This window comes from Tribolium madens, unplaced genomic scaffold (genome assembly GCF_015345945.1).
Source record: "Tribolium madens isolate multiple individuals breed KSU strain unplaced genomic scaffold, Tmad_KSU_1.1 Scaffold_2;HRSCAF=44;Tcas5.2_LGX, whole genome shotgun sequence".
Lineage (NCBI taxonomy): Eukaryota > Metazoa > Arthropoda > Insecta > Coleoptera > Tenebrionidae > Tribolium > Tribolium madens.
Genome location: NW_025400995.1, coordinates 6,212,296 through 6,234,333, shown reverse-complemented (window position 1 = coordinate 6,234,333; position 22,038 = coordinate 6,212,296). Strand labels below are relative to the sequence as shown.

Here is a 22,038-nt window from a genome sequence, read left to right as displayed (position 1 = left end):
TAAAAGACAGAATTTCTTAACACTAATACAAAAATTAAAAGCGTAACATTCACACAAACAAGAAAGCAAAATATATTTCTGATACTATATTTGATATTATTAAAATGTAATCCTTTTATGTGAGTCACTTATAGACAAATGATAATATTTTAAGATCAAATTGAAAACTACTGCTAAAATATCAAAAACCGACATAGATACGAGATTTTTGCACATTAATAATGTTGTTGGGTATGATCTGATTTTATATAATATAATTATAAACTTAAGTGCTTTATTTTATTTCTTAAATCGTACATAAACTAGATACTAATGTTGTAAATATTTATTAATAAAAGCACTGTTAACCTACATCTATAAATTTAAAAAAAATATGTACAAAACTTTCTTATAATAATTAAAACATTTTTGGTATAACGGTAACAGTGGCACAACTTTTAGCCCAGCACTGTATATTTATTTTCTTAATCTAGAGCCAAGCTTTGGTTTTTCTGTTAATATCGCTGGTTTTACAGAAAATTTTGATTCAGTACCGCAATTGCTTATTACTTTTTGGGGTTCAACAAATGCTTCGTAAATGGGATCATCACTTTCACTGTCTGTCGAAAAAGAACTCTTGCTATTCACGGATGATGTTGACTGGATGTCACTATGTCTGGATAATGATCCATTTGATGCATTATCTTTCACTGGAACTGATGGTAAGGCAATATTTTTTTTAATGCGTCCTCGCGCAGGCAAGTCTGGTGGCTTATTTTGATAGAGAGCATTTCTAAAAAGTACATCTATTGTTAGACTGATGATCACGATAGTATGTTGGTGTTTACGTTTCAACATCATTGTCTTTGTCAAGTGGTTCAAGGATCGTGTCGTAGGTTTCGGAAATCTCATCATCTGAAATCGATGGCTCTGAGCAGTTGAGGCTATTGTGACATTTATTAATGTGTGAAATCCACTGGAGTACATCTTTATATGTTGACGTAACGAACTATAAAATTAAAGGCAAAGAATATACAACCTTACATCATACGCGAATAATAAAAAAGATCAACGAATGATAAAAATAAATCTCAATTTTATAACGTAAATATCTGTAGGAAGTTCTATTTTTAATTATACGACATAGGATATCTCAGAAATATTTATAACAAAAGAAAACGAGAGGGAGGAAGAATAAGACAAAAAACAAAAAAACACTTACATAGTATGTTTTTTCCTCTCCTAGAGTACAAATTAGTTCAAAATCTTGTGGTAGATTCTTATTTTGTTTGGTTGGTACAATCTGAGCTTTGTGAATTTTGAGATTAAAGGTTTGAAACGGTTTGGGATCTTTCACAGAAGAATATAGTAATAACCAGTTGTCGTGTAAGGCTGCATAAACTCGACGATTTTTCTCAAATTTAAGTATAATTTTATACCTCCACGTGAGATAGCCGTATTTGATTTCCTGAGATACTTCTTTTGCAGGTAAATCTAAAATAACTTAATAAAATACAGACTTACCAATAAAATTTACTTACTAGCATAAGGGTTTATTGACACTTCTACAACTGGTGTTACACACCGTGCAATTGTCGATTCATCTACTGCAGCATAAATATCATTTGTGTCATCTTCATTTATTTCTGCTGAAAATGATAGTTTAAAAGGGAATTAATATGTTTAAGTGTGTTTAACATGCTTAACACTTTGTTGGTTTATTTACGTATAAAATATACAAAGTTCCTGTGATAGATCCCTATTTACGGGTTCTGGAAAAATAATAAAAAATTAAATATCACACGACACACGATGTAAGAAAAAATGTTAAAAAAAAATGGATTTAGTTAAGTAGAATGTTAGATTGTTCAATATTACTGTAAGTTGTGAATAGACGAAAAAATCCCAAAACCGTGAAATGTTTTGAGGATATTTGACAAGCAAGTTGAATGTCAACCTTCGTGGGGCTTCAATCTCTATGGCCACTCGCAATCTCACAACACTAAAGAAATGTTTAATTATAAAGATACAGACAATACAGCAGTATTCAGCAAAAAAAAATTAAAATAATATTGTAATGGTTTTAACTTGTTTAATTAAGGGTTCGAATTTATTTTTTAGTACTAATTGTAAAGGTATCATTATTTACTTTGTCGAGAGATTGTGAAGTTGTTTTTCTCTCCTAGTGGTCAATAATCATTTTCATTATAAACCAAGAGCAATATTGGATTAGAGGTAAGTGATTCTGCCTGGTTGCGGTTAGAAGGGTCGGTACCCATAGGTACCCCAATAAACAAGCGCCATTTTCATTTTGTTTGATTGTACCTTTAAACGGTATAAGTTGTGAAAAAGGAGATGCTGTAAGAATAGATTGGATTGTAGTTGCAACGAAAACGGGGAATGTTTTGCTCTTTTTTTATTAACTCGGTAAATATTGGTTTGGAAGTTTTAGATGTTACTCAATTGGTTTAGTGCAGTTTTAGAGTTTGAAAGAAATTAGGGATTTTAATATGGTTTTGGATTTTTTTTCCGGTCGTTTTATTGTCTTTTTAGGTTGTTTTAGTTTTTGAAGTGTCTAATTGTCCTGGTCTAAAACTAACATTTTTTTTGAAAAGTAATAGAGTAGATATTGGATCGCTTGTGATTTTGCAGCAGTTCCATATTCTGGAACCAGTGAAATTGCAGACAAGACTGTTGATATATTTTTTTATTTTACTAATTATTATCTTGGTGAGTACCATCCCTCCTTGATTTGGTGTTGTTTTCTCTTTTTTTTTGCATGTGCCAAATGGCTTGGTCCAGAAATAAAAATCCATTTTAGGGTGTTTAAAAACAAGGTATTTTATAAGTTTTTATGGGTGCTCTTGAGGTAATTTTGCATAATTTTTGGTGATTTTTAAAGGTCTTTTAGTGTGCCCAATTTTTGGTGGTCTATAGATATTTGGGTACTTTTGGGGTGCCAAAAAATTAGTGCTTTTTGAAGAATTTTAAGTCCTTTTCGGTTGTTTACTTTCCGGAAAATAGCTAAATTTTTAGGATTCTGACTTGTTTTTAGGGCACCAAATATCCTGGTCCAGAAGTAACATTTTACATCTTACTCAATTAGCAGTTAAAAATTTCTGTTACCCTAAAGACACTACTATTTTTTTGTTTTTATCTAGATCTACATAGCCTTTCGCTATTCGCTATCTCTACTCACAAACTAATAATCTATTGGCTTATGCCCTTGATAAATAAGTACCTAAATGTTAATTGCCGTTTGTTTAACATTGAAGTATTGTGATTACTGATTACCTACTACCTCCACTGTTCAACAAAGTTTAAAAAAATAGAATACCTCTTTCAGAGCTCCTATAGAGCAGCATATATGTACATCTTTTTAATATACTTAACATAACAATTTATCATTTTTAAAATTTTTAAGGAAAGGCTTCGCTCTTTTATTTTTATAACTTTATCAAAAGTTTCTATAGTGATTACAATGTGACATTAATTTTTTTTTTCACAACTCGTGTAGATTTAATCTTAAAAGTTTTAGGACCTATCACAGGTGCAACTACTGACTATAACTGATTATACTTCATGAATCGTCCTGTATACCAACCAGTATTAGGTCTCATTTCCATATCAACATAAGCTCCATTATTGTCGAGTGAAACTCTTGTTATGCTTAGCAATTGTTCTTTAGATCTCGTAATTAATTCATCTGCTTGTTTTCGGGCATAGGGTGACAATTTTTCATAATTTACATCATCCGATAGAAATTTGCATATATCTATAAAATAAAACAATTATTTAATTGAGAGTGAGAGGATGACAAAAGCAATTAAAAATTACAATAGCTAAACTTTTTACAATAACTAAATTTTTAATTTTGTAAGTACAATAAATTTATATTGTCGAAATTTCAATAATCAAGTGAGGTCTTTTTTAACAGTATTTAAAATATGATAAGATAAATCTTTTGCCTTAGTACCTAGTTATTATATTTAAACAAAAAATTTAGAAAACAAATTTGTTTTATCGACACAAGGAAAAGAAGTGATTTGTTTAAAAAGGAATGAATATCAGATATACATACACCTAAAAGAATTGTGTGTGCAATGATGAACTAAATATTCAAGTAAATATTTTTAAATTTAATGACCAAACTTATTAACGCATAAAAGAAGTTCTGTCCACTTACCACTTAATAATTTATTAAGATTGGAACATAGATCTTCCACTGTAACAGCCATAACACTTGTTATTACGATAAATTATTAAAGTACGTGTCTTAATTATTGGTCAATTGGTAGAACGAACTTTAACACATGATGTCTAAAATGCAGCCATGCACTGCTCGCACTGTCTAAATATTCTTTTGACGTTAAGTTTACCAAAATTATTTTAAAATTAAACTCCCGCAAAGATGAAACAAATCCGAGACCATAAAAAGTGGGGAATTTTAAGACTACCGACACTTCTGTAACGATGTTATTTTTACAACACTATATGACTCGCTTATCTTGCTTTATTCCACGCCCATTTTATTTCCTTTCATTAAATATACGAATGCTATCTATAAGTGGGTCAATGTTTTATATAAAATAACCGAAAATTATTACTATTATTATAATAAAAAATAGCCAAGCAATTTTTAAATACAAAACGGTGCAAAACTCATTTAATTTCAATTTTTTTGGCGCAATTGTTTAATATTTTAAGACATTTTATATGTGTACGAAAATCACATATTACTTGAAATTTAAAAAGTTCAATTGCATTCTGATAAGAGTATATTGCCGTTACAAGGTGGGATTGAAAGTAGTGGATTTTGTTGGTACAAATGTTTATTTACAAAAAATGATTAGATACAGAAATTTGTTTGAAAGCTAACTTTGGTGGGGCTCTCATGGTAATGGGTGGGCAGACATCACAAACTAGAAACAAACTCCAGACACCAGTACTCCGCACTATTATGCCTCAAGAAGCAAGAATAATGTTCCGGACCCTTACCGGTACTTCAATTAAAAAGGAGGTTTCTGAATTAAAATTTGAAATATGTACATCGTTTTAGTAGATGTACTACCATTTTCAATATAATGTTTAAAAAATTTCAATTAGTAGGTACTTAGATATTATTATAATTTATTGACAGTTAATTACTATGTAACTAATGACATCCAATGTCTTGCAATTTTTGATATTGAATTCAGATGTACATAGATACGAAATAGTAGTTTACAAGACAAAGATGAAATTTCGGACTCAAATATGTTATATTTATTGCTTGATGCATTGAACTAAAACTTTACATTAGGGACAATAAACTGTCATTATTGAGACAGAATAATAATTTTATTAAAATTAAGCGTTTCCGGTCCTACTATACCTATATCACTTAGATCCCAAAGCTGTGCTTAACAAAATGCTACGTTTCAGAAGTAACCTAAATATAATAAACGAGCTTAACTTCCTAATAACTTAGGCGTTCATATACATTAGAGAACAGATGAATAAAATTAATTATTTGTGGTGACATTATTCACTAATAAAATTTTCAGCCGTATAAGATTTCTTAAGGTTTAAGGGGTCGAAAACAAAACTAACTATGAACCTTTTAATATTTAATAAACCATACAAAAAAAAGCAATATAGATAAAGAACTCACTTGCACAATGTTATTTATCCAGTTCATCAGAATATTTATCACTCATCATTCATTCATAAAATAATCTAATCTTTTAAATATATGTGTAAATATATTAAGAACAAAATATATAAATTAATTAATCAAATTAATAATCGAACTTATTGTATATGACATACATACGAATTAAGTTGCTTTTTTGAGAAATTACAGATAAAACAATATTTTAATAGAGGAGCAAACTCCTTTTGCACTTGTCTATTGCATGTACACATAAAAAGGTGAAGAAACATTATAGGTCGGAGCAGATTATAGAATGAGGATTAGTAATGACCGAAAATCTTCCATAAATATATATGTATAAAAAAAACTACAATGTGTATTATGTCAAACAATAATCATTGCTGCTCTACACTATCTGCAACCTGCTCCGTGGAGGAATGTAGACACATGCAAGTAGTACTTAGTATAGAATAAACACAGAACGCCGTGAATACATCCAACCTAGCCTAGACTGGTGGACAAGTAGGTATCAGGAACTCGAAAATTTATTACACCAAAGTACAGCCACACAATGTCCTTATCTTCGTATATTCAGCTTTCAAAGGAAAATCTGCAAAACAGAAAACATTCATGACTAGTAGTAGTCAAACAGTTGAAAATTGGCGAGCTCGCAACGATGAGGGCAGGAAGAGCTGACAAGACCACCGCCCGGGTTAGTACAGGTTAGGTAGGAATAAAGGCGTCCACCAGCCAAAGAGGCCAGCGAGGGAGTTATTGTATGAAATACTCAGGGTGGTCCGAGTCTTTCTCAAACCTCTTGGCCTCCTCTTGCATGCTCTCTTTTATTTTCAAAATAGCAGCCGATTCCGTTTGGTCCTGCAAGGAAAGCGACCTTTAGTGGTTAAGTGTCAGTCTACAAAGCGTAAAGCACCGGCCACTGCGTTGAAACTCACGTTTTCTCCCGGTCCTCCAAATCCCCCTAAATTGTAGTCGCCCATTCCGCTACCGCTGTCCTCTCGAGGTGTGCCGGGCCCTCCGTTCGCTGGTGAATTTTTCATACCGTCCATACCATCACCATTCAAAACTGGGCCCATCGAGTTCGGACCCATAGGACCCATTGGCCCTCCCTCAGGTCCACCACCCATTTGAAATTCTCCAGGCATGTTACCACCCACTGCAGGCTTCATTAATGTGTACATGTTCTCGCCACCAGAATTCGATGAATCTTGCGGACTTGGCATTATCGGAGTTCCAGGACCCGGAGGACCAGCCGACCCTGGAGGGCCTCCGTAATTGCCAGGAGATGAGGAAGAATAATTCATAGGCTGAAATATTACCGTAATATAGCAAAATGCAAAACTACTTTACTTCACTACTGTAAAAAAAATTAAGGAAAACTATAATACTTACTGTAGACGTGTTAGGTTGCCACTGGGGCCTTCCACCTGGACCCGTCATCGACATGGGGGGCATTGGACCACCAGGTCCTAAACTGCTATTAGGTGGTGGACCTCGTAAACTAGGGCCATACGTCCCAGGCCCTAGTGGACCCATAGAAGGTCCTCTGGGAGGATTCATTCGATTCATAGGATTCATTCCTGGGGGACCTATCAAAAAATTCAGTCTTTACATATTTATTGCAATAGGGCATGTTCAGCACGTACGACACCAGCATGCCAGCACCAATGACTTCCATTGATATAGGTATAAATGTATATACATATACGTGTTTAAAATTTCATTATTGACCCTTATCTACATAATTATTAAAGTCTACGGACTGTGCCAATTTTTGCACTTACACAATTTTATTGTTATATGTAATTTTAATTTTTTAAATTTCATTTAATCGCCACTATCCGCAGGTATGTACCATTTTTCTTGACGGAAACGTTAATCTAAAAATTATATTAAATAAATAGATAAGGTTCGTCAATAAAATAATCCAAAACACTGTAGTTAGGGTAATCTAAAACCGACTAACTTATAATAAAAATTAATTTAAAAATGGCTTAAACTGCCATTACCAATGAGACAATAGCAAGTGTTAGATCACCCTGTAACGAGCAAAGCAAGTAAAAAGTGTATGCGTATGGATGTGTGATGGTGAAGGAGCGCATTGCCTACCTTGCCAACCTACAAATTCTCCGCCTTCACCTGGAGACAGAAATAGATGCATTACATGAGGCATATCATGAATTTTGCTTCATGCTTGTGCAATTCTTGTATGTTATAATCATTACTACTCTATTCATATTAATAATATTAATTTCGTAAATATTAATGTTATTATGAGTCAATACAATATTTATTGAAATAACAGGTAAAACAAGATGAACTTTTACCTTGTCTCGTAGGATCCATATTATTCGGCATCATTGGCTGTCCAGGGGGCTTTAAATATACAACGTTAATGAAAATGAGTTACAATTAAGAATGGAGTATTAACATATAATCAATGCTTAAAAGTGTTGATACATACTCCATTAAAATCGCTTGCGATCTGAGGCATCCTTACACCCGGTCTCGGTCCTGCCGGATACCTTGGACCCATAAATGGTTGCGCTGACATCATTTGTGAATGAGGTGGAGGCGGCTGAGAATGGGGAGAGGGTTGGCTTGAAGGGTGCGTGGGTGGTGACGGCCTCATCGTTGAATTCTAAATAATAAACAAAATGTTAAAATTGCACAAAAAAGAAAAATAAACACTTACTGGAAAAAATCCTGGTGGTATGGGACCTCCAGGCATTCCGTCAGCTGGAGGCATTTGTCCCAACGGACTTGGTGCTGGGCCAGTGTTCTAAATTTAAAATACATATAGTATATATAGAGCCGATTCAAAATTATGAGCATAATCTTAACCACAAAAAGTGAAGCAATTTTTAGCTTGTCATGTTTACTAATACTAAAAAAGATGTTAGTGGAGGGATTAAGAATAGAAAAAAATAAACCGTTTTACTCCTTATTTTCTTCGCTTTAAACTTTACAATTTTTTACGACTGCCATGCAAAAATACATTTATTCCGTCAAAAACATTGAAGTTGATGGTGATTTTCTACGACAGTTCCCAGGCTAAATGCATAGATTTTCCATTGTAACGAAATTTATGAAAACTTAATGTCCGAAAAATATTTTTCTTTTTTTTATTAATTTTGACCAAAAGATACTTCGATCATCTTCATCACTTCTATTACCTATTACATTTTTGGTTAAAATTATGCCACATAATTTTAAATCAGTCTATATAAGCACATGTACACAATACTCATAAACAAAATAAAGGAAACTTTTCTGTAGGTTAAATTTTATGTTTATCTGTTAATAAAGTTCATTAATTAGATGATGTGTGTATTTCACTGTCACACATTTATTTTTTTAAGTAAAATTTAGCACAGTAAGAAGAAAAATAAAAAGAAACTAAAAAAACAATTAACCAACAAATGTAGATGTTACTCTACCAATATTCAATAGTAAGAAGCGTATCCGTTATTCTTGATGCCTGCCTTGATATCTTCGGAACATAATTCATGAAGAGTTTAGATTCTGGCCATATCAACGCTTTCCACACTAAAACAACTTGACTAAAGATCATTTATAGTGTCTTTTATCTTAACTGATTTATATAAATGAAAAATTCCAAAAACGTTCTTTGTGGAGATACACTTAAAAGAGATGTTTGCCGAGAGACATTCAGAACAGCTTTAGGTACAATTTTAACAAAAAACATAAACTTATTTATTTTTGTCCAACTAAAAAAAAATATTATTCACGAAAAACTTTTATAAAAAATTGCTGCAATGAAGAAATATCTGAGTATAATATGTGTACAGAATATTTCCTTTATTTTGTCCATGAGCGCATAATATAACTCAATATAAAAATAAAAATACAATACAATACCGGATGACTATAAACGTTAGCAGTGCCAACTTAAAAATGGTCAATTTTTTCATTCATTTTATGTGTTCTCAAAGTATATTTTACAGTAATATGTCGTGGTATTTTTTAATTTTGGGACTCGAAAGACCAAGTGAGATGAACAGAGAATGTTTATCTCATTTGCAGGCATAGATTTTAAAAACTTTTAAAACGTTACTTTAGAAAATTCCAGTGACTCCAAATTCGAACAAAAAGAATGAAATAATATAAAACTATAAATGAAAAAATTAGTATTTTGCTGAATAAATAACCGCAAAGATAGTCCAAAAACGCATTTTCCTGTGTGAAAACCACTGATCACTGTCGGTACCACCTACCTTGTATTTATTAATTATTAAATTTAATTTATTAATTTTCCCAAGATTAAAAATATACGACTAAAGAATAAAAAAAAATAAAATAAAATAATAAGTGATTAAAATCTATCACTAAAGCAAATAGAAAAAAGCTTGAAGTGTCCTTTTGTGGCATAAGATTAAACTTTTTAGTGACAAGAATGAATTTGAATTCGAAAATACAATAAACAAAAACAAACAAATATTGTCAGTTTACCAAAAAAAAAAAACAAAAATTTATAATCAGTCGGTATAATGATTAATGAACAGAAAGTTGGAAATATATAAAATAATAATATATGTGTATTATGCATATTCATCGTAAGAATACGTTGCTTACATCCAATATTCCTAATTTCTGTCCACAAAATTTAAACTTTTTAGCAAACTATTTAATACTACCAAATACTCACATGTGCAATTCCATTAACTCCATACCCAGAATTTACAAAGCCCTAAAATAAAAGAAAATAATTAATTATTAAGATCGATCTACATTAAAAATCCGCATGCTCAAACAAAAACTTTCAAACATATATTTTTATTATTTTTACGAAGTATACTACTCATGTATCCACAGTGAAAACATTTATATCGAATTACAAAATATTTAGTGTTAGATAAAACGGAAAGGTGTTTTCTTCTTTGAAACAACTATTAAATTTTGTGCCAAATGATTGTTACGTAATAGTTAATAAATTGTGTCAGAAATTGTTTACCTTCTGTTTGATATAATTAGAATAAAAGTCAAAAAAATTAGTTGATATTTATTTTTATACTTCTGTTATATAAATAAAAGTACATATAAAATAAAATTTTAATTACATTGTTTTTTTTTTTTGTTGAACAATTTTAAAATATTTCAATTTAAAGACATTTTACTGTCTTCAAAATAAAGACATTTTTTAGTATAAATAATCCTAAGGTGGACAAAGTCCCCTACTTCCACATTGGACACAAAAATACTACATAACAACTTCTCCGGATACGCTGACAGCCAAACTTTGAATGAAATTTCTGCCACAATCCTTAATATTTTAAACGTTATAGACGCTTCTAGCTAGTAATATGCCAAGTTGTTCGTATTATCCATAAAACATTAATTTTGATAACAATTAACAACCATTCATTAAAAAAACTCCTTTTTTCAAAGGTAAGCAAACAAATCTTATGTTTCTTTCTATTTGGAAAAAACTAATGTTTTCCGTTTTGTTTTTTGAGACAAGTACAAAATCAATCTAACAAAAGTTTCTTACATTTTTTTAAAATTATTAAAAAACAATTGTGCAACAAAAAACTTCTTTCCTCGACTAGATTTATTAGAGTACACCGGAAAAGAGCAGATTTCTGGTTTAACTTAATGTATAAGTAATTTTTTTATTGTACGCAGTAGAAAACTAATACGCTATATAAAATAAAAATTCAAGTTATGAAAAGAATTAATTCATTTTATATTATATGTTTGAGAACTGCTGCTTTGGCTACAACAATGGCCTTTAGTGTCATCATCTTATTTTAAGGTTTCATCATTGAGCGTAAACTAATTTATTATTTAATATTGGCGTTGCATGTCCATAAAATTGAAAAAAAATCAAGAAAAAACTAATCAAACCTAAAGGAAATCATCTCATTGAAAGTGAATTAAAAAGAAGATCTTAATATTTTGATAAAAACTAAGACAAAAGCAAATCAAACGATGACAATGTCAAAACTATGAAGTGATATTTCTCTTTCATTGTCGTGGGTACGATTTCTTATTTTGGTTGCAACAATGTAATTTTATCTTAGCAATGAAATAATTCCAGTGACTCTCAACCTTGTACCAAAATTTTCGAGTTAAATAACGTCCTTAATAGAAACAATTATCTGAGGTTTTTTTCCTCTGTTACACTAGTTCTGCACTTTTCTATTACCAGGTCAATTTTCAGCTCCAAGACCGTAAACACCTTGTAAATAATTTCACATACGATAAATCAATATTGTTGTAAATATTGTTACTAGGTCCAAAATTTAGCGGTTTTACTGAGATGTGTACTATTTGCAAAATTAACAATAGCTATTTACGACACGAAAATGTTATAAACAAAAAATGTTTCGAAAATTTCGCGCTAAATTTTGTATGGCTGCTTATAAAAGCAAATAATAAAACCAGCGAATAGAAATGCGTACTTAAAGCAGCGTTGCCATGCTCCAACCTGGAGTATTGATCCACAAAGGACTACCGCTGTACTAGCAACACAGAACCAGGATATGGAATTAGAAGGAAGATATACTCACATAATCATGAAAAGCTTTGGCTTCTGATGAATGCTCACAAGTATCCCTTCTTTCTGGAGCGGCGCAGTATAAATCCCAAAATACGCTAAAAATAATTTCTTCAATAAAAAGCGTTCCCAAACAAAATTTAACCATCTCACCACCACCACGAATGCAAAAATCCAGGAGGCTCTCCTAACGTTATGTTCTTCTCCCACCGAATCTATAATTTGATTTTTTTTTCAACAATCACCATCATTGACAGAACTCACCTCTGAAAGAAATGTTTGTGCTGCCTTTTGTGCACCAACGTGAAGTAAGTATTCATATACGTATAATGCCAACCTGCACAATATTTAGTGTCAGTTTTTATATTTAACAGTGGTCTGATTGTTTTCAATTTGGAAAATTAACTATTGATTAAAATTTATTATAATCACAAAACCGGTAAAATTTTGAAAAATGAAATATTTAGCGGAACCGGAATTCGGAAGAATGAACGTCAGGGCTTTCGCACTGTTGACAGAGCAAAGACAATCACATAAACAATCCACCGCCACGTGGGTACGTCTTTAGCAATCGTCGCGATTGATGGAAATACAATGTGAAGAAAATGAATTGAATGGTTTGTTACGACAAACACCGTAGTAAAAACTTAAGAAAGAGTAAAGTTATATGACAGGACAAGTGTGCTTACTTTTCTCGTGCTTGTGCATCGGACGGCACTGTTGATCCCTTTCCTTTAGCATACATTTTTAAAATACAAAGGAACACAGAGCTCAATTTAACCTACATACAATTAAATATATTATTACTTAAAAATTAACTATTTGAGCGAACACGCTGGTTCTATATGACAAGAGATCCAGTTCATGGTAAATCTGGCTGGCTCAACTTCACCGCAGCCAGATTACTTTTCTACAATTAACATCACTTAAAAATATCTATAACTTGCCAACAAACACGCACATCGAAAACGCAACAATACACACATTAAATTCTTTCGACGCCGCACTCAAAATTCTCACTAAGATATTCCCGACTGCGCGTGCGTCACTGTCCCGTAGCCTATGTTGCCATAACACGTTACCATAATCACTCTCTTCCAATAATTTTATTTCCGTACAGAATTGGTGCAGTTCGAGCATTCAACCTCACACACAGATAACCACCTTCTGAACTTTGACTCCCGATAAAGCTCGCAGGAAAGAATTGCTTTTATGATTGCTTTTTCGGCTAAACAGTGACAACATACAATTAACTCCACGATCACCCTGGCAACCGTGGACCTTCTTGATGACTTGATGTACCGATATTTGACGTTTGCGCATAACAAGGGGGCGGGACTCTAAAGGTAAAATGTAGAAAAGCACAATGATCTACAACATAAATTTATCCTACACGGCATGTCGACAATCGAAAATGATGCTAAAATCCAAATAAGTTACAACTGTTCTAGGTTAATTCGCTCCACTTCCGTGCACTGTGTATGTGATGTGTAAAAAACAGTTGTGAAATATATCCAAGGGTGCTAGTGCCACTGTGACTATTTTGTCAATTTCCTTATTTCTAGAAATTCACAAACTTCGAAAAATATCGCCGGCCTTTTGCGTTTACAACTTGTGAAAAAAATGCAAAAACTAACTTTGCGTAATTTTCCTAAGAGATATTTTTAATGGAAACAGGATTACCAACATTTAGGTGATACAAATTTGAGGGCCACCTAAATAACAAAACATTCAAATTGAGGCAATAATAGCAGTCTTGCGTAATTAGACTATCAAGTTTCCCTAACTTTCTATCATAATATTCAGGGGCGGATTAAGCGTCGAATATTCAGGGCCTTCGAGTTCGACATCTTACAGTAGAACCTCTATAATACGAACTAATTATTGCAAGAGGTTTACACTTTAAAAAAAAAACAAACAAACTGAATTTATTTAAAAATTAAACTAAAATATAAAGAACACGCCTGTTAAAAGTACGTTTCAACTTAATAGTAGGTACACAAAAATCAGCATTTGCTATTAAAAAAAATTTTTCATGTTAATTTATTCAGATTATTTCCACTACTATTCCTAATATACCTACTTTTAATAATACAAAATTTTTGAAAAAATATACAACCAACAGTTTTTTTTCACTCTTATTATTTAAAATACATTTTGTATATGTATATCGAAATGAGAATGCTCAAAAATGTTTTATTAAATTTCTTAGCATAATTAAGAAAAATTTTACTCCCATTCTTCCCAAAAAAGCCAATTTGAGGCTGATTCTATTAGAATTATGTATAATTATTTCTTTAATTCCAATCTTATGGGAAATAAAAACAAAAGTATTTTTTAACTTCTTTATATTCACTTATCTAGTACAATAGTTTTCGTTTGCACAAATTGAGAAATACATTTGTAACATCTTTCATAATAATAAAATTTACCAACACCTTTATAACTTTTATAAAAATATAATCTGTACTTATTTACGCAACACCTACTAACTGTGGGCAGTTAGGAATATTGCAATTAAGATCTTGTGCACAACCTTGTTCTGGTCTTGATCTAGATTCAAAGTAATCAAAGAGAAGTGGTTTTTGACAGTACGGACAATTCTGAAAAAAATCATTTGAATAAACCAGGATATGTTAATTTGAGTCAAGCTACCTTTCCGCATTGAAGACCAGTAAATGGTAAATTTAAAGATTGCCATACTTCTTTAAGATCAGTGATGAGCGTATCCATCAACTCTTTAGTATGATGAGGGGTCGGTGCCAATCTGAGCTTTTCTTGTCCTCTCGCAACAGTTGGGTAATTAATAGCTTGTATGTAGTGACCTTTTTCTTTTAACAAAGTGTCACAAACTGCGCCACATTGCACTGGGTCTCCAATTTTAATCGGAATGATGTGACTAGGCGTATGCTCCACGGGAAATCCATTATTCAATAAGTTACTTCTTAAATATTTAACGTTTTCCTGATGACGTCTTCGCAATTCTCTTCCTTCATCTGAGGCGAGGATTTGAATTGCTTTATAAGCACCAGATAGTACGGTAGGTGGTAACGAAGTAGTGAAAATAAAGCCGGCAGCATAAGATCTTATCATATCCACTAGTGTTGCAGATGAAGCTAACAAAAAAAAACGAATACATTTTAATGGAATTACTTTCGTTACATCTAATTTTAAAACTAACCGATGTAACCACCAACATTTCCAAACGCTTTCCCCAAAGTACCAGATATTATGTCCATTTTATGAAGCTTTCCATCGCGCTCACCAATTCCAGCTCCGTGTTCCCCGTAAAGTCCGACCGCATGGACTTCATCGATAAAGGTTAAAGCCCCATATTTGTGAGCCACGTCACAAAGTTCCTAAAATACGATGAATAAATAACAATAAAGATAATTAAGCATTCGGATATTACTTCTAAAGGACAAACAGCACCTGACATCGAATGAACAGTTTCAAATGCAACTATTTTTGGAATATTTTTATTAACAGTCTTCAGTAGATCTTCCAAATGAGCAGGATCGTTGTGCCTAAATATGTGTTTTGGTACTTGGCTGTTTCTTATACCTTGGATCATGGAAGCATGGTTCCCAGCGTCGGAAAAGATATGACATCCTAAAATGATGAAAAAATTAAGAAGTCCCAAATAGTCCGCCTTTTGATGATCACGTAATATCAAAGTGATATTTTAGTCGTTATGAAATCTCATCACTCACCTGGCAGTGTTTTAGCCAAGGTAAAAAGAGTAGAGTCATTAGCAACAAAACAAGAAGTAAATAACAAGGCTTTTTCTTTTTGGTGTAGTTGTGCGAGAATGTCTTCCAGTTTTTCATGCAAAGTAGAATTCCCCGAAATGTTTCTAGTACCACCAGCTCCGGTGCCATACTTGTCGAGAGCTTCTCTGCAATATTTAAATTACAGATGTGAAAAAATACTCGAAATGTAAATACTTTGCTAAACAAGCTTATACAAAAATAGGGACCAATGCGTTAAAACTACGTATTCATAAAATGATATGTTAATTTGGATGGAAAATTGTAAAAAATTATCTTACTTCTAGCATCACAGACTTATAAAGAATTGAAAATTCGTATATATAGTGTCCCAAAAGTGTTTGACTTTTGTCATTGATAAATCTATGCTTCTGTACTCAAATATTAATTCTTCCTAGTATTTAAAAAGAGAAAATATGGCCTACTAACAGTCAAATGGAAAGTAATAACTTGGTGCAAATATTTCCGTAGAAACCAAAAAAAGAGAAACTATTTAACTCATAAAATAAAAAGTGGTTTAAAAAATGATACGAAAATTTTCTCTTCTTGTTCTTGTAAAAAAAAAATAACTTTTAATTTTTAGTCAATATAATGATCACTTTTATTAAAAAAGAGCATGAAAAAAAGCAAATTAAAAACAAACAATTTTTTTAAATTTATTTAAAACATGTTGGATATACAAGAAAAAAAGTAATAAAACTCCTCGCAGTAGGGATCTATATGAAACCATTCTAAAAATTAGTTAATGTATCAATTAACAAATTAATTTCATCAGAAAAAACAAGATTTATACTCTTGGACCACACGATCTAAAGAAAATCAGTAACTTAGTATTCACTGCCAATATTTGGCATCGAATCAGCGATTCTATAACGGCACTCGACATTGTGTAACTGTTATCTGATTGAATAATTCTATAAAATTAAAAGCAATGAAACATGTATTAAAATTTGATTACAACTTAAGTTTCAGTCGAACAGCAAAGTAAAAACCCCAAATGTTAACAACTTCAACAATTTGACCTTGATGACGTAAATCAAACGTGACCGGACTTTGTCAATGCTAATAAAGTATTCGATACAGCAGTTTGATTTGTCACCGTTATAGTGCGATTAAAATGTCAAAGAAAGCTATGTCATGCTGATAAGTTGTTTTTTTTCGATTACATAATCACTAATACATAACTGTTTATCATAATATAGCAATTATTAAGTTTCTGACTACATATTAGTCTAATTACTAATTCCAAAGCTGATATTTTTTTCTGTTCAAATCGACTGTGATTGTATTATCAACTTTGTGATAACATTTTTCAAAATTTTGCCAACTTAACTTCAAAATTACAGACCATGCATAAAACAGAAAGTAACATACCTCACAGCCTCTTTAACTTTTGGATGGCACGACATTCCCAAATAATCATTTGAGCACCACACTGTGATAGGTTTTTCACCCCATGAGTACTCTAACGCGTTTGGAAACTGTCCAGGGCCTGCCAACCTGTTAACTTTTTTGAAAACACGGTAACTGTGCTCCTTCTTTTTCTTCAAAATTTGTTGGTGGAAAAAACTGTCATACGAAAATGCTGCTAAAAAACAACTATTTACTTCCGTTTTTAATGTATTCATTACTCACAGTCTACATCATTCTTCATTTCAATAGTATCGTCATTTTTGACTTCTTTAATGACATTGTTAACTTCCTTCAGAAATGGACATGGCGTGTTTGATTTTTGGGTGTCTAAAACTGAGTTTAGTTGCATTTTAAATTTTTACGTAAAACTTGATTTCTACCGTGACTAGCGCTCTTCAAGTCTTCTCCAGCAATTGTGCTCATAGTGCTAGAGACCACAGGACACTGGTTCCCGTACATTTTAAGCAAAAGTGTCCCATAATTTTTAACGTAGTTTTGGCTTAATCTTGTTAGAAATGGACAAGGCATTTTCTCTGAAAATATTACGTAACCTCACTTTCAAAACTTTCTTTTAAATAAAAACTTACCCAATCAGGTATGTGAACGTCGCCTAGTAGTTAAATTGGTTAAATGTTTTAGGTTATTTTGACAATTAGAAAGTGATTTCTGTAGATGTAGGTCAACACCGTCGGTAGGTACGAAGAGCGCAAGAAAGAGATAGCTGAGTTCAAGTGCACTACTCGCCGGTGCGAAGTGAACTAATTATGTTGCAAACGATCATCGAATTCGATACTTCATCCCCTCCTCTATCGACAAAATGTAAATGTGGTTCCAAAGAATTTCTGACAGGTGGCGCCAAAAATTTTGTTTAAAACCTTTTGGTCACAGGTCACACTTTTGTTTTTTACAGTCGGAATGGAAATGTTTGTCAATATGATAATGCCATGTTTTTTAGATAAAACTATGCCGATATCCGCTGCCGTAAAACCGGAAACCCCTACGTGCGGTTAAATATGGCACCCCACAACCGTTTCCAAAAAACAGATAATAAGAAAATAACAGTAGCAGATTTTATCTACTTGGCATTTTTTGTACGACTGGATATATAGCAATTCACGGTTACCGGACTATAAAGGTCCGAATAATCGAGGTGTACCGTATACACCTTACCATAATTTTACAATTTCTTACCTTAATTCAACAAAATTTGTAAACTCAAGTTCTTAAATTGTGGAACAAAGAACGAAATATTTACTGTTACATTAAAAAAAGGTCAAAACTGAAACTTGAAAAATACCTTGCATAAAATAACAATGACAATTTAATATGTAATATACTAATAAACAAAAGCCAGTTCAGTACGATTTAATTATGATAAGCTATTTTTCGCGTATCATGGTGATGTCAATCATTACAAAGCTAAATCATCGTGTCCACTACAGTACAGTAAAAACTTGTACGTATTTTTCAAATTTTCTGTGTTAGCCTTGGCATCAAATTTTAAATCCGAATGATATAAATATAATATACAATTATTATTGATACATTTATTAGCAGCGTATTTTTTAATGAACATGAATTTATCTTGTTTTTCACTGAATTAAACATGGAGTATTCATAATATAACTTCAATTCAAAATATAATAAAACACTTTTTTTAATTTTTTGAATGCTAATAGTCTTATGGCTAGATGCCTTAATTACTGATATTTAAATTCCAAAAATAAATCCATAAGAATGCTTTAAAAATTCTGCTAAAGCATGACTTTGTTAATCTTAGGATCATAATGTGGTTTTATGTAGCTTTTAATATATGTATGTATAGATTTTGACTCGTTAGAGCATTGGTTATGTAAGCAATATTTTAAATCCTCTATACAGCGTGCGCCAGAACTCGCGCCCCAGAGAAAAATGCCATATAAGGTAAAACACCAGGAACATAGAAAAAAATGTTAAAAAAAATATCTATAAAAAAAAGTTATGAGGGTTTAAAGTTTGCACTTTGACTCTGTTATAATAATTTTCCAAGTTTTATTGCTATAGGCTATTAAAAGAGGAAACAAGTAAGCTGTATCCTAAATTGTAACTCTGTTCAATGTTATTGGTGGCTTTTATTGACAAAATTTTTGTCCCTTTACTAAATAATTATAAAAAAAACATATACAAGATCATCAGTATCATTAAATAGATATAAAAAAATGTCAAATGTCAAAATTTTTTGACAGATAGAATTTTTTAAACATTTTTTTCATGTTCCTGGTATCTTACCTTACTTGAAAATTTTCTCTGGGGCACGAGTTCTGGCGCACCCTTTATAATTTACCCCTATTTCAGTAAAACATGAATAATAAACATTCTAGCAAACGTTAAACAAGAATTTGTTTTTTTTTCTGCAACTTGGTTGATATTTACAGAATACTAAAATTCTGTAACACTGTGCGAGAATATTATCACACTAGTGTTAGAATGGTAAGGTAGAGTCATCTTGATATCTTTTTAAAATTTCTGAACTTTATTAGTCTGTGATTTTTAAATTAATGGTGGAAAAAGTATAGTCCGACTCGTTTAGAATGGCATATTCTAAACATGTTACGGAATATACTATTCTTGTATTGGTTTGCAACGAAATTACATTTGATGTTATTTTTTTAAGAGAGCAGTTATAATTTATGGTAGATTGTCAGTGTTTACCTACTTGATATACGAAATGTTAAAAACTCTTATAAATATTTCGAAATGCATTCTTAACCTAAATACAAAAGAGAAAGTTATTGTTAACTTGAAAAATTCTATATTCTATCGATCTATATTTATATATTTTTTAAAAGACACTCAGCAATAGTTTTGTAGAAGCTTATTGTTTAATTTAGACACAGATTCATCTTCGAGAACATCTAACATCATCTTACGATCATGCTTCTTCTATTTTTAATTAAATACTCGTACAGAATATTAACCTGTATAAAAATATTTCAAGACTTAAATATTTAGAAATAGTTTTGTTTTATTAATAACTCAAATAAATAAGAAACTTAAATATAACATTAAGTGTAAAATTAATACAAATGATAACATCATAATGGTTTTATAAATATATTGGGTCAACCTCTCCAATTTACAGTACTATTCAGATGAGGATAACTTATTTAAAGTACTTTATTTATATGATTTAATATTATTAGTTATTACAGTCCTACTTTGTTTTTATCCTAATAGTAACATAATATACTGATTACAATAATAGATTCAAGCAGTTCCGATTCCAATAGCCATACCAGCAACAAAAGAGACTAAGAAAATATGCACTTCTTTAAGTTGGCATTCGGAATTCCCCATTAATCTTGAATACCATGACTTGGCTTCCCCTTGTTTCCTTTTGAAGGTACTTTCTGCTTTATCAACTTGTTTATCCACATATTTTTCGACCTGTTAAAATGTTTGCCTTAATTCAATAGACTTCATTGGAGAGAACGAAATTAAACTACTAAAAATGAAGATAAGCAAATATTGAGCAACAAGAAAACAGTTGTTATCTCAATGTGATGCTACACCAATAAGAAAGCCTCCAATAAAACCACTTGTAAATGGTGTATGACTTTGAGCAAATATCACAACCTAAAATATGTACAAACAGTAATTTCCTTTCCTATATCACCTGATTATTCTTTAAGCTATACAGTAACAACAAACTAGAAAACAATACCTTGTCCATCCAACCTGGAGTTTGACCAGTGACTGTTTCTTCGACTTTATCGCTGACTTTGTCTAGATTTTTTTGTACTTTGTCCCAATTTATTTTGATGTAACCTTTTTCATTGGCTATTTCAAGCAAAATTATTCCTCCTCCTAGTGCAAGGGCTGCAGTTTTACCAACTCGCATAGCCAGAAACCCAGTTACCCTTAAAAAAATTCATTATTTATATTAACACAAAATTTTATTTATAGTCATCAACCATCCACTAGTTGTTCCCAAAGCAATTTGTTTTGTTGCGGAATATTTACTGATGTCTCCAACGAACTTTTCAATAAATGATTTAGCCTTATTCTCAGGATCATCCATTTTTGTAATCTTTTGGTTATTCTGATTTTTTGCAAATTTCTTCAATGGCATCTACAATGAAAATGTACTTTATAAGTTTATAACCTCACATTTTACAAAGCAAATATTTGGTCATATATCACATGTAGACAAGACCCAAGGATGCTGCAGGGAGGAGCAGAATTGACAGGACATAGGAAGGACCAACATCAATAATTATAAAAACAACTTAGTATCAAATCTTAAAATATTCTAATAAGAAAAAATGTTTTATAAATGCATTTTGTACAAATTTCTAGTCATAAACTTTTTTTAAACGTAAAGTACCATGTTCGAAAAGAAGGCCCTAACTGGAAAAATTCTTTGCTGTTTCAAATTTAGCAATTATTTATAGTTAATGACATAGAAGCAGAATAAGAATTACACCCCAAATATGTAGAAAAACCCAAAAGCATACACTTACCTACCTAGTCCGGGCTAAAAACTTCGTATTCCCTTAGAATTCTCTTCGAATAATACTACTAAAAATATTTTCAAAATTCACCAACTAATTTTCTACTTCGCAAAAGCGCCGGTGGACGTCATGAAATATAAATAGTGATTTGACGATTTGAGCTAATCAAGCGCCACATCGTAGCATCTTTTTAAACCATTAAGATTTATT

The 22,038-nt window shown here is 31.6% G+C and overlaps 4 protein-coding genes across 12 annotated transcripts; all 4 read right to left on the bottom strand.

Annotated features, from left to right (window-relative positions):
* Nucleotides 1–48: 48 nt before the first annotated feature.
* LOC123006309 lies at nucleotides 49–4,506 on the bottom strand. 2 transcript variants are annotated; one of them, XM_044400709.1, is made up of 6 exons: nucleotides 4,166–4,506; nucleotides 3,584–3,754; nucleotides 1,521–1,625; nucleotides 1,202–1,473; nucleotides 828–988; nucleotides 49–772 (listed from the first exon to the last, which is right to left on the bottom strand). In XM_044400709.1, exons 1-6 carry the CDS (start codon nucleotides 4,215–4,217, stop codon nucleotides 457–459), a joined length of 1,077 nt encoding a protein of 358 aa, XP_044256644.1. In that variant the 5' UTR covers nucleotides 4,218–4,506; the 3' UTR covers nucleotides 49–456. The 2 variants fall into 2 exon arrangements, with proteins under 2 accessions (XP_044256644.1, XP_044256643.1); XM_044400708.1 differs by having other exon boundaries at nucleotides 1,521–1,628; nucleotides 4,166–4,505.
* Nucleotides 4,507–5,575: 1,069 nt separating this feature from the next.
* Nucleotides 5,576–13,658, bottom strand: LOC123006531 (single-stranded DNA-binding protein 3). 3 transcript variants are annotated; one of them, XM_044401076.1, is made up of 12 exons: nucleotides 12,842–13,658; nucleotides 12,417–12,489; nucleotides 12,306–12,367; nucleotides 12,166–12,250; nucleotides 10,302–10,343; nucleotides 8,328–8,414; nucleotides 8,097–8,273; nucleotides 7,960–8,008; nucleotides 7,742–7,771; nucleotides 7,025–7,221; nucleotides 6,568–6,939; nucleotides 5,576–6,224 (listed from the first exon to the last, which is right to left on the bottom strand). In XM_044401076.1, the coding sequence occupies exons 1-12, from the start codon at nucleotides 12,895–12,897 to the stop codon at nucleotides 6,213–6,215; spliced, it is 1,242 nt and encodes a 413-aa protein (XP_044257011.1). In that variant the 5' UTR covers nucleotides 12,898–13,658; the 3' UTR covers nucleotides 5,576–6,212. The 3 variants fall into 3 exon arrangements, with proteins under 3 accessions (XP_044257011.1, XP_044257009.1, XP_044257010.1); XM_044401074.1 differs by having other exon boundaries at nucleotides 5,576–6,490; nucleotides 12,842–13,655; XM_044401075.1 differs by lacking the exon at nucleotides 7,742–7,771 and having other exon boundaries at nucleotides 5,576–6,490; nucleotides 12,842–13,654.
* An 825-nt stretch (nucleotides 13,659–14,483) lies between these two features.
* Nucleotides 14,484–18,107, bottom strand: LOC123006208 (5-aminolevulinate synthase, erythroid-specific, mitochondrial). 4 transcript variants are annotated; one of them, XM_044400508.1, is made up of 9 exons: nucleotides 17,923–18,107; nucleotides 17,716–17,868; nucleotides 17,558–17,668; nucleotides 17,297–17,510; nucleotides 15,866–16,050; nucleotides 15,565–15,764; nucleotides 15,334–15,511; nucleotides 14,808–15,268; nucleotides 14,484–14,755 (listed from the first exon to the last, which is right to left on the bottom strand). In XM_044400508.1, the coding sequence occupies exons 2-9, from the start codon at nucleotides 17,861–17,863 to the stop codon at nucleotides 14,627–14,629; spliced, it is 1,626 nt and encodes a 541-aa protein (XP_044256443.1). In that variant the 5' UTR covers nucleotides 17,864–17,868; nucleotides 17,923–18,107; the 3' UTR covers nucleotides 14,484–14,626. The 4 variants fall into 4 exon arrangements, with proteins under 4 accessions (XP_044256443.1, XP_044256444.1, XP_044256446.1 ...); XM_044400509.1 differs by having other exon boundaries at nucleotides 17,297–17,507; XM_044400511.1 differs by having other exon boundaries at nucleotides 17,558–17,662.
* A 2,307-nt stretch (nucleotides 18,108–20,414) lies between these two features.
* LOC123006437 (FUN14 domain-containing protein 2-like) lies at nucleotides 20,415–21,977 on the bottom strand. Of its 3 annotated transcripts, none has more exons than XM_044400909.1 (4): nucleotides 21,838–21,977; nucleotides 21,289–21,446; nucleotides 21,039–21,234; nucleotides 20,415–20,761 (listed from the first exon to the last, which is right to left on the bottom strand). In XM_044400909.1, the coding sequence occupies exons 2-4, from the start codon at nucleotides 21,444–21,446 to the stop codon at nucleotides 20,582–20,584; spliced, it is 534 nt and encodes a 177-aa protein (XP_044256844.1). In that variant the 5' UTR covers nucleotides 21,838–21,977; the 3' UTR covers nucleotides 20,415–20,581. The 3 variants fall into 3 exon arrangements, with proteins under 3 accessions (XP_044256844.1, XP_044256843.1, XP_044256845.1); XM_044400908.1 differs by having other exon boundaries at nucleotides 21,842–21,971; XM_044400910.1 differs by having other exon boundaries at nucleotides 20,618–20,950; nucleotides 21,842–21,971.
* Nucleotides 21,978–22,038: the final 61 nt, after the last annotated feature.